Below are 12,240 nucleotides of genomic sequence, written 5' to 3' on the forward strand. Positions count from 1 at the left end.
AGAAAAAAAAAGAAAGAAACAGAGTCTTAAGAAATGAAATATTTGGGGCTGAGGATGTGGCTCAAGTGGTAGCGCGCTCGCCTGGCATGCGTGCGGCCCGGGTTCGATCCTCAGCACCACATACAAAAACAAAGATGTTGTATCCGCCGATAACTAAAAAATAAATATTAAAATTCTCTCTCTCCCTCTCTCTTAAAAAAAAAAAAAGAAATGAAATATTTAGAAAGGCAACATAATCTAGAATCCTAATATACTGTCCCATTTTCCCCAAGTAGTCTAAGAACAATGACTAAATTGATGATATTCTTCAGGTCATAGGTGTGGATGAGTCAGTTTTACAGTTAAACATGGATTTTCAAAATGACTGGCCAAGGCTGCCTGCTCATTATTGTAAATATAAGAAGTATCAGAAGGCTACATTAATGAATCTATAGGATTGGTTCAGGAGCTCTAGTTCCACAATCCATTTTCTTTTACCTGTATGAACTAAACAAACCTTTCTCCAATGCTGCTTTACTGAGATAGCATGCCCAAACATTCTTTCCTGGGACCTGAGGAGTCAAAGTCAAAAGAACACTTAAGATGAAAAAAATAGGATGCTTTCCTATTTTCCCCCCAAACCATTCTAGTTTGGAGAATATTCAGAGAATGCTCACAGTCTTGTATTTAAAAACAATCAAAACCATGATCATTCTGTAGTCCACAGAAAACATAGTGTACTTTTTTTTTTTTTAATCTGGGTAATTTCTGCTATGTTTTAAACTAAAAGCCTTAAATATAACCATAATTTAATCACTTTCCTTTAATTTGAATTCACATGGTACATACTTATAGCTACTTAAAAAATTAAGTGGCAAAATGTATATGAAGAATATGTATCTTGATATTTTAATTATGCTCAATTGAATGTACTTAGATTTAAAGTGCTTTTCACAAATGACATGTGCTAAGAATATCTAATTGCACACTGACATTCTAAAATATGTGCTTACATGTGTCAAAAATAGATTAATAAGAAGTTATGGAATATGACTTTTTTAAAAAACTAAAACCCAAATACATTATTTTGATTATTAAGATACAAACAAAAATGTAACTATAAATAAGGTCTATACTAGTAAATGCCTCATGTTTTATGTTACATTTAAAATGACTATAAGTGATGACAGTATTTGCCATTTGAATAAATTAGAAAATAAAGGTTTCTTAGGAAACTTAAACTTCAACATATTTTCCATTTACTCTCTTACTAACGCAATGTTAAATAGAGACATGAAGATAATCTGTATACAGCACAAGTAGTATTACTGTATATGAAGATCACAAGTACAAAACATATTCAACAAATACCAGTGAACTGATTAAATTCACATGCTTTGCTGTCTAGCAGTTGACTACTATTTCCAAGAACTGAAGGCAGGCATGCAGCACCTCATAAAGAAGTTACAAATGTGAGGCTACATGAAGTCCAAGGCCATTCACTTATCTGGCTCTGAAGGTAAAGTGTGTTAGGCTCAGTGTCCTCACAAGAAATGCCACCCTCCTGCATCAGGAACTTAAGTTCTCATTGCAAGCTGAGAAAAGTACTTCTTAAAAGCTAGTTATTGTGGGCTGAATTACATACCTCCAAAACTCATACCTGGAAGTCCTAACTCCAAAAGGATTCAGGATGACAACCTCAGAATAAGACTACATTTTGAGATAGGACCTTCAAAGAGGTAATTAAAGTAAAATGAAATCATATGGGTGTGCCCTAATCCTCTGTCCTTACAAGAAGAGGAGATTAGGGTTCAACAGCACACAGACGGGCGGTGACCCTATGAGAACCTAGGGACCCTTTGCAAGCAAAGGGGAAAGGCCTCAAGAGAAACTAAACCTGCCCAACGTAATCTTGGACTTTTAGTCTCCAGAACTGTGAGAAAATAAATTTAGGTTGCTAAGGAACACAGTCTGTGGTATTTGTTATGGCATCCCTAGAAAACTAAGATACTGAGTTACAGTTTCTAACTAATGACACATTTCTAAAATAAAGCAACAGAAGATTTTTCTCCTTTGATTTGGTATGTAAACTTAGTTCTTTAGTAAAAAGTCTGTAACTGCATTTTTAACAACTTTGAAAAGAAAATAGATTCTTACCATTTAACTATTTCTGAGACAGATACCAAACTGAAACGTCCTAATTTCTCAAGCACAGGGTAAGACAGAAAAAGTCTATTCTGTTTACACATTTCACAAATATTAAAGTTTCATAGTTTCAGCTTCATAGGTTTTTAACAGGTCTACAGAAGCCTGGCCAAGAAACCAAAGCAGAATCTATTTGACTGACATTAAAAAGCAATTAAGTTACAGACCTGTCAAATATGTTAACATTTAGGCTCTGCCTGTTACACGTGTCTATTTTGACTACTACCACCAGAATCACTTAATGCTTTGCAGACCTTCCATGTCTGAAGTACCTCAACTGCATGAAAGCTGTGACCTGATCTTCCTTCAAATTTTTCATATCATAACCCCCCCCACCCCAATTTATTAGAAATCCAGAAAGTAGGTCCAATGTTTCGAAGTGTGTTGACTTCTGAGACTTTTCTAAAGAGGGGAAGGGAAGAAAGCAGAAAAGAGACACCTGATTGGCTTTCCCTGTTATGAGAGGTGGACTTCCCTACTAATGAGGCACTGCTGAACCTCTGAAGCAGCCCGTAGCCAGGGAGGCCATCCCTGTCTCAGTCTGTTCAGCTGCTAGAACAAAATACCAGAGACTGGGCAACTTACAAAAAGCATCAATTTATTTCTTAGTGTTCTAGAGGCTGAAGGTCCACGGTCAGGGTCCATCCCACCTTCTTGCTGTGTCTTTACATGGCATAAAGATGAGGAAGTTCTCAGGGGTTCCTTGTATAAAGGCAATAATTCCATTTGTGAGGGGTTCTGCCCTCGGGACTTAAATCACTTCTGCAAAGCCCAACCCTTAGTACAATCACACTGGAGGTTAAGTTTCAATGTATAAATACATATTAAATCTATATTTAATATAGAAAACTCCTTAGTAGCATAGACCCTTAGTACCATCAGATATTTTTTAAAAAAATTTTCCCAGTCCAAATGAAAGTCATCTGCAGAAAGATTCCCTCCTCTCCCCTCACAGAGGCAGGCAGGCAGAGGAACTCTGTCATAGGCATGGTCTCAGTTCTATCACACAGGAGACTTCTTGGGTGAACTCTGATGGAGCTGCCTCCTCGGCTTTTCAGAGATCTTCAAATTTGGATACTGCTATGGCTAACATTTTTTGTTGTTGTTGTTTCTTTAGCTCCTTTTTTAAAGCCCCCCTCCCCTTTTTTATTATTCCTTCACATGTTAACCATTCAATACAATCTTTCCTACTTAAAAGAGAAGCTATAATAAATAAACTATACCAAATGTCCCATGTTATTATCTTCTTCCTGTTCTTGGGGTTCTGAATATATTGAGGGGTTATTTGACATTTTTAGGAATGAAGTCAAATAAAATAAACAGAGTCCTTTTTAAAGGCTGCTCTACCACTGAGTGTTCATGGAATATTTTCTTGTGAAACACTCTGCATAGTGGATGTGTGGTTACAGCTTCTAGGGAAAGCCCATCAATTCCTTCACCTGCCTTCCTTGGAGTTAACACCTCTTCACTGGCCATCTTCCTCTAGATTAACAGTAATAGGGAATATGAAGTGACCACCTCTCCTTTCCAATTCCACAACTGCCCTCATCACCAGCACCTTCCAGTCAAACATGTATTCATTCAACAGATGTTTTTTAAGCATCTACTGTACATCAGACATAATACTAGGCACACGTAACAGTGAGATATGTGCCCTCTGCTTATTACGTGGATGTCTAGGTTTCCTCAGCATTTACCTAATTTCTGAAGGACACAGCACACAGTTGTAAAAGAAGAACTTCACAAATGGTGAAGCAGTGATTGCATCTGACAAAGACAGCAGGTCATACATAACACCTGTTACAGTCTCTAAGCCTTAAATCAATAGGAGTTGACAGGACAAATTAAGAAAATCTGTAATATGTTCTTACATTTTACAGGTGGGGGTATGCAAAAAATACTTAAGGAATACAGAAAATATTCCAAATAATAAAATTTTTAAAAAGTGTAACAACCATTAGATTCCATTAAACTACAAGCGAATTATAAAGGTATATACACTAAAAATAATAAACTTATTTCCATAATATCATCTTGGTTACTTGACATGTCACACAGGAGTGACTTCACAGAAATTCAGCTTAATGACTGAGCTTCACATCACCCTCTATTTATAAGTAGGATAGGTGCAGAGACTTGTACAATGAAATAAAAATTCTGTCTTAAGAAAACTACACTGTGAGGCCATGTCTCCGCAGGAAGCCCTGGGAAGAAAGAAAAAGATCACCAAAGTTGGACTTAAATCCACTTTTGGCAACCTGCCTGACCAGCTCTGATTGCCAGAGCCTATGTGCTCATTACATTAGGAAATTTTCTTTCTAGTTTGATATGATTGGGTCCAAAATCTCACAGAATTTCAAGCTCAATCATAAGGAAGACAGCTTTTGGTATATCTTATAAAGGAAGAACCCACACTATTATTCAAGGAATACTTACAGAATTCAGAGCTAAAACAAAACAGTACAAAAAAGGTTAGAAGATACACAGATGGTAGAAGATGAATTGTTAAGCACACTCATTCAATCTGGGAAGGGTCATGATTCCATGCCGCCATTGCCTTTTACCTAAAATGAGATTTGCCAATCTAATTTCCTCTCTCAATAATTAAACGAAAAATAAAACACTATTTTATTAAACACTATTTATTATTAATTTAATTAAACTTTTGCTAATTAGCTAGAGGATGAAGAGAGGCTGAGAAGTCATAGAGAGAGCAGGTAGCTTGCAAGAACATGGAGGAAATTCTTTAAAAAGTCAATGCCATGAAGAGAAGAAATGGACCAAAAGTAAAAAATATGTGGAGAGATGCAAAGTCACTGTGAGAGAGACCAAGAAGGCCAAGTGGAAAAATGTAGAGAGGAACCTGTTCCCAGAGCTGTCTCAATCCTCGAGAACCTTCAGTTTCATTTCATGAAACCCTGAAGGTAGGCCTTGTTATTGCTACTTTAGTGAGTTTCTGCTCCCTGTGGCCATTAGCGTTCTGGAACAGAATGGATTCCAGAATCAGCAACAGACCTGTGAGAAGACATGGGACTGGGTCTCAGGGCTTCTCAAGGCGGAGGGCAACAAGGGTGCTTCTGCCCCCCAACACAGCTTACTTCCAAAATACATATATCAGAAATTTAAAAGCAGGTATTGGAAGAGGAGCATTTGAATCATGTTTTAATACTGCACCTTTATTATCTCTGTTAATTTTCACCACAGCCACGGCAGTTAAGAGTGTGGGTTAAAGATGGCCACAACACCTTTGCCACTTCCTCCACTCTGAAGTGGATTTCCCCTGCCACTGAATCTGGCTGCTTAACAAACACAATGTAGTAAATCAATGCCACGTACCTACAGAGGGAAGGCTTGAGAGACCTAGCTCCTCACTTTGCTCTCAGAATGTCACCACTTAGGGGCAGACAGTATGGTATGAGGAAGCTTAGGCAGCCATGCCACCTGGGGAAGTCCACCTGCAGAACCCTAGGGCCTGGGCATCAGCCCCACTGAGTTCCCAGGGTGCTGCCATTTGTGAGAGGTCATGATGGATCTTCTAGCAGCCCAGCACTCCAGATGAAACCATAGCCAACAGGCAGAAGAACTCTCCCATCATTATGAGAAAGAACAAATTACTGTTTTAAGCCACTAAGTGTTGGAGTGGCTTGTTATACATAATAGATAATTGAAAGGAAGTTGTTATCTCCATATTACAAATAAGAAAACTGAGGCCCAGAGAAGGCAAATAAGCTATCTATCTAATCCTTAACTCCAATCTGTAGGTGAAGCCTTTGAGACCCCAAACTGACTAAAAGCCTAGGCTCTTTACAGGATAATGACTGTCTTGCTGTTAGATGTGATTACTTTTATTACAAATGATTACAATTTTCTTTTTTGGGGGGGTGGATACCAGGGATTGAACTCAGGGGCACTCAACTACTGAGTCACATCCCCAGCCCTCTTTTGTATTTTATTTAGAGACAGGGTCTCACTGAATTGCTTAGTGCCTCGCCATTGCTGAGGCTGGCTTTGAACTCTCAATCCTCATGCCTCAGCTTCCCAAGCTGCCAGGATTACAGGTGTGTGCCACCATGCCTAGCACAAATGGTTACAATTTTCAAAAGGATTAATTTTATAAATAAAAACATTCCTATTATGCAAATTCTCAAAAATTAGACTTTTGAGGTTTTAAGAACACATTCACTTTATAAAATAATGAACATCAATATGCTTTCTACTTTTAATGGTTTGGGAATCATAATGAAGTATGGCTTGGAGGTGATAAATTTTATTAAGGACAGAAAGAAGTATAACTAATATAAAGGAAAATATATATGCATGAGCCCATTACCAGATCTGTCACGGATAAACTGCAGATTTAACAAGCTTACTTTTAAGAGCCATTTTGGTTTTAAAATTCTTCCACTCAACAGACATTTACAAAGAGTCTGCTTTGCCATCTACTAACTGAGACCCTTGAGGGTACATCTATGAATAAAAAGACCCCGGCTCTTGTGGAGCCTAACCTTTATAATGAGAGAGGCAGAAAATAAACAGATGTCATTTGATGAATATGTAAAATTATACAGAATGTTAAAAGGTGGTAAGAGCTATGACAGAGGGAGAGGGAAGATCAATAGTAAGGCCGACAGGCAGGGTGTGTTTCTGAAGTGGGGATGGTTAAAATTTTTAATTTACTAGTATTGAGTTAAGTGTAAACTGTGCAACTGAAGGAATGACTATAGTCTAGGGAAGAAATCAAAACTTGGTTAAGTGAATATACTGTTCCGACCCTAAGTGTATCTATATACATGCCTATAAATCTACACATCTGTAACAGACACACAGCATATGCCACATTACGACATTTGAAAGTGATACTCCCATTTACTATTCTTTTCTGACAAGCAAGGCACAAGAATGGCACTGATGGGAAAATGCAAGGGCTTCAATCTGGAAATCAAGTTGTTCCTACAGGTTTGAATGAGACATTCAAAAGCAGACATTTGTATTGCTTAGGAATACAGTCATATGTAATGCAAAGCAGGAAGACGAGCATGGGAACGAAAAACACCATTTCAAGATAGGTTCTCTTGGGGGATGAAGAAAGGAAAAGCAATTGGGACAAGGGCCTCCTGTTACATCTATGAGTTTCGCTGGTTTTAGTCAAGTGGTAGGCACATTCATGCATCTTTGTGTTTTCCAAAACTTTTCAAGATAACATCAACCACAAATGAATGTAATGTAAAAAAGATAAGGCAAGTAATAAAAACTTGCCTCAAAAATGACATCTGATATATGGCTATAAACAGGTATTAAAATATCATGCACAGGGAAATCCCCATGATACTGATAAAGTAGATGGGGACAGCATTAGGGTGCTGCCTACTTGCTAGGGACAGCAATTAAGACTGCTCTTCAACCTGGGCACAGTGATGCATGTCTGTAATCCCAGCTACTCAGGAGGCCGAGGCAGGAGGATCCCACGTTTACAGCCAGCTGGGCAATTTAGCAAGGCCCTGATTTAAAATAAAATAAAAAAAGCACTGGTGGTAGAGTGCTTGCCTAGCATGTACCAGGCCTGGGGTTTAATCCTTAGTACCTGAAGAGGGGAAAAAAAAAAAAAAAAACTGCTCTTCATTCCACATTTTCCCAATGGTAATAGTCTCACAGTCCCTTTCAGAACCAGTGACATGATCATATTCTCAGTGATTTTGCTCACTCAAAATAAATGTAAATTTCCATAAACAGCAGGTATATTTCTACATGAATACACACATGAGCATCACAATAGGAAAATACTTTGGCCCCATTACTAAAGGATCATAGTTCAAAAGCAGGTTCACTTGTTTTTCCGAAAATTATTGTAGAACCTTACTATTTTCTATTGGCATATAAATAAGTTTTACTAAATGAACTTTAAAACACAGAGGTTTACACATTGTTAACATTTTTTTTTCTTGGTGAATATTAGATTTATTTCATGCCTGATAAATTAATCATCGTATTTCTATTTTTTCCTTAAAATCAGTCCATGGTACTACTTTTGCTTAGCTGGTCCTTTTGAAGATAAAAGGATCAAAAGCTAAAGATCTCAGACTGTCAGGATTTGAACCCTCTATTCCACTAGACATACAGAAGTTGAAGGACTATAACCTACAGATCACAGGAATTATACAGGATTTTTTTTTTTTTTAAGATAGTAAGAAAGCAATAACAACAACATACACAGAGATAGTATATAAGTTTTCAAAGTCACTGGGAACCTAACTGGGAATCTGTAGTGGTCACAGGCTTCTCCTCTGTCTCCAATGTCACTAACAAACTTCCTGAGCTTCTAACCCAAGAGTGGAAAGGATGGAAGAATCAGGAGTATATATATATAATTTTGTGCAGGGAAGCCTGAGGGTCCAGGGCTGTCAGAGCTTCCACAACTATTGATTTAATTTAGAATGTAGAAAATCCAACTCACAGAGAAAATGTAAACTGCAAAGAATTCTTTCAAACTTTTGAATTTGTAAACTTTGGTTTCAGTCACCTAGTTTAGTCTTGAAGTGTGCTGAATATGTCACTACTGTGAAGCGTGAATCTATAAAAATGCTCAGAGAACTCAAGTAAAAAAAATTTAAATATGTATATTTTTAGTTGTAGGTGAACACAATACCTTATTTTATTTTTATGTGGTGTTGAGGATCGAACTTAGTGCCCCGTGTGTGCTAGGGGAGTGCTCTACCACTGAGCCATAACCTCATCCCCAAGTCAAATTTTTGATAAGGCTCTAAACTAAAACTAATCTCAGTATGAAAAATAAGTTTTAAAATAAAGTCAGATTCACCCTATCAGATGTGTCAATGAAACCAAAGAATGTTTTTTAATCTCGTAAGTTACAGATATTATTATATCAAAAATATCAAGTTAAGGAATGGGATAGATTCTATTCCTTTTATGTGTCAATGATTGGCTTCCTCCAAACATGCTATCACTTTCACTTTTCCAAAAACTAAGTAAGTTTTTGGAAAAGTGAAAAAACTGGCTAAGCACTATGAAGTTATGAGGTTATGAGACAAAGATCTCCCTGCATATTTTTTGTTTTTGTAGAAAACAGATTATAAAACAGAAAAAGCCTTGTTCAAAGAAATGAACAGCTTTGGTTGCAAGTGCAAAAGTCAGCCATGTGTACTGACTCTTAGTAATAATGAATCCAGGTGAGCTCCCCAGGGACTTACAAGTCAACACCTAGTAATGCTTGGCTGGACTAAGGCAGGGCACTTGCTCACGTGACACAACCTCACAAAACCTTCTGTTGCACTGACCAGGCTATGCAACTTACAATGTCTTTCTAAAGTACACACTGGTTCCAGTTAAGGGAAAACTTTGCCAAAGACTGCTGGGAGAGATGCTGCTGCTACTACTTAAAACACACACACACATTCTCTCTCTCTCTCTCTGTCTCTCACACACACACACACGCACACAAGATGGAATCACTCATTTTTCCACTCAGAGATGGAAAGATGCCTGGAGTTGTTTGCTTCCCACAGGACTCTTTTCCTGGACTGGGGAAGACATGAAACATTGAGGACTACTCTACCTGCCTTTGAGATGCAGGGTGGCAAACTTCACAGATATTTTAAGTAGCTGTAAAGCCCAAGTGGCTCCAATTTTAAGCCTGTGTTTAGATCAGGTTTGAAAAAGGGCTACACTTCTCTACAATAACTAGACACCACATCTGATGCCAGCCTGTGCTCTGCATTTGAAATGGGCAACCGCATGTGAAAACAAGACCACCTACAGATGGCACACTGACAGTACGTGCCACAACCAATCTCCTTGGCATCCAGATGCATGTGTAGGCAAAATGCTTTAATTGAAAAGAAAATACATCTCCAGGCAGCAAGCCATGATGACTGCCAAAATCTTGAGGAGCATCACAGAATTCATTTTATATTTTGTATTCTTATAGAGACCTATTATTGTGCCTTTTTAGCAGGTTTAAAAATCTAATTTTAAAAGCAAACAAACAAACCCCTTCGACCTGACTTACTGAATTAAATGCCTTGCTATCTTGAATCCCTTACCTGAAGGCCTGGGCTAGACACAGCCTATGGAAAACACCTATTTAGAAATCAGAAAATCCATTTACTCAATGGATGCATAGAGGTTTTTGAAATGAAGAGTACTTTTGGGGAAGAGCCGTTTCTGCAATTCCTGCCATTCTCTGTGATTATTATTATGTGCCCTTTTTATTGAGGACACTAAAGGCTCCCTTTTTTTCCCGTCCTGAATGCTACTAAAGTTACAGAACAAGGGGGATCCTACCTGGCCATCTCTGACAGGTCAATGATCAAACAGAGAGTCAGACAGAAGCCAAATTCCATCCATCTTTTAAGAATCACCAGGAGCCATGATTTCATATTATGCTGAAGGGGCTACTCAATGTTAAGACGAGAGCCCATTTCACACAAATGTTAATGCTCAGGTGCTTGGCCAACTTCTGAACTCAATGATTTTTCAAGAAAATTATTTTATGCTGACATAAAATAATTTCCAGTCCAGAAAAAAACAATTAAAAAAAAAAAAGAAAAAGAAAAATGTGACCTCATCTTTCCTAAAAGACACACCGGTTAGGCAGAAAATCCACCACCACTGTATTGCCTGAGTGATCAAAGCCTATTTATTTAACCAACCTTATCTTTAAATAGCACCAGTCTTTGTATAAGAGTTTAATTTACTTAAAGTATTTATATTCACACGAACAAACCAGTATATGAGATAAAGCAAGACACAATGTTTTGCAGAGCTTCAGAAAAGGATGCGGGTTGTTCATCCATATCTAGAAACAATCATTCCACAGTTTTGACAATGCAGAGCACCCTCAGCCAGTTATTCCCCAGCATCATTCCCCCAGAAACACTGGAAGCTTGAAGGGTTGCTGCCCCTTGTAAGGAAAAGCAAAGCAGAGAGCCATGGCTGCTGACTTCAAGCTACAAATCATAGCGCCTGACCTAGGACAGGGAGTCCTGAAGAAAGAATGTACTGCAAATTAACTTTAGAAAAGGTTAGCAAAGATATTTCAAAAGCCAGACATTTCTGCCATGAATGACTTCTACTGCAGAACTAACCACGAGCAATGATGCAGCAATGATGCACTGCACAGGCATAACTTAACAGGCAGGATGACCAGAGACATTTACCCTTCCACCGCAGGAATGGTCGCCTGTGTAGGACAGGTAGGAGACTACCTTTGTACAGGATCTGTGGTTAAACAGAAGCCTTAGTCCACTCTGACCATGGCAGTGATAAGTGTGTGAAACAAATCTTCTCAATGTAGTGAAAGGTACTTACACAGCCTCCAGCAAGAATTTCTGCTGCAAGTGGGACGGAACCATCTTTGTGCATAAATTTATCCCTCACAAAATCATTCACCTTGAAGAAAAATATTTATAGAAGCTGATGAAAAATATAAAGAAAGGCATTAAACACGTATAAATATACATCTGTTAACATGCTATTTTTTTTTTCTGTCAGTCCATTGGATAAATTAACAACCTTAAAATAATTTGAGAGAGGTACTCTTAATAGCATACATGCAGTTTTTTCTTTCTTTTTTTATACTGGGGATTGAACCCAAGGCACTTTGTACCTAAGTTGCATCCCCAGCCTTTTTTATTTTTAGATAGGGTCTTTCTGAGTTGCTTAAGCCTTCACAAAGTTGCTGAGGCTGGCCTGGGATTACAGGTGTGAACTAACACCCAGTATATATGCAGTTTTTAAGAGGTTAAAAAATATATATGCATCCCTGATGTTGCAGGGAGAAGAATTAAAGATATGTTGGCTGATAAGCCCCAAATTCAAGTATGTCCTACAGTCATAAATGCATGAAGAGAAAGACATACAGACAGTAGAAACAAAATACAAGCATGTCTTATAATTTAAGAACTGTTTTATAAGGTTTGATTAAAAATCACTTTCAAGTCTTCTAACAAGATTTAATCTAATATAGCACTCTTCACTGAGACCAATTTGGCTGTGCAGATTTTTTTTAGCTTAGTAGAAATTCAGTATCTAAAAATTCCT

General features: G+C 37.8%; 1 protein-coding gene across 3 annotated transcripts in view; it reads right to left on the reverse strand.

The window, feature by feature from the left end:
* Window positions 1–12,240, reverse strand: part of Slc25a13 (solute carrier family 25 member 13) — a 178,825-nt gene that overhangs the window by 38,519 nt on the left and 128,066 nt on the right. For 2 of the 3 annotated variants that reach the window (XM_076833883.2, XM_076833890.2), the window contains one exon: window positions 11,509–11,589. In XM_076833883.2, the coding sequence (XP_076689998.1) occupies window positions 11,509–11,589 (81 nt within the window). Of the gene's footprint in view, window positions 1–11,357; window positions 11,419–11,508; window positions 11,590–12,240 lie in introns of all 3 variants that reach the window. The other variant, XR_013088677.2, reaches the window with a different exon arrangement.

This window comes from Callospermophilus lateralis, chromosome 1 (assembly GCF_048772815.1).
Source record: "Callospermophilus lateralis isolate mCalLat2 chromosome 1, mCalLat2.hap1, whole genome shotgun sequence".
Classification (NCBI taxonomy): domain Eukaryota; kingdom Metazoa; phylum Chordata; class Mammalia; order Rodentia; family Sciuridae; genus Callospermophilus; species Callospermophilus lateralis.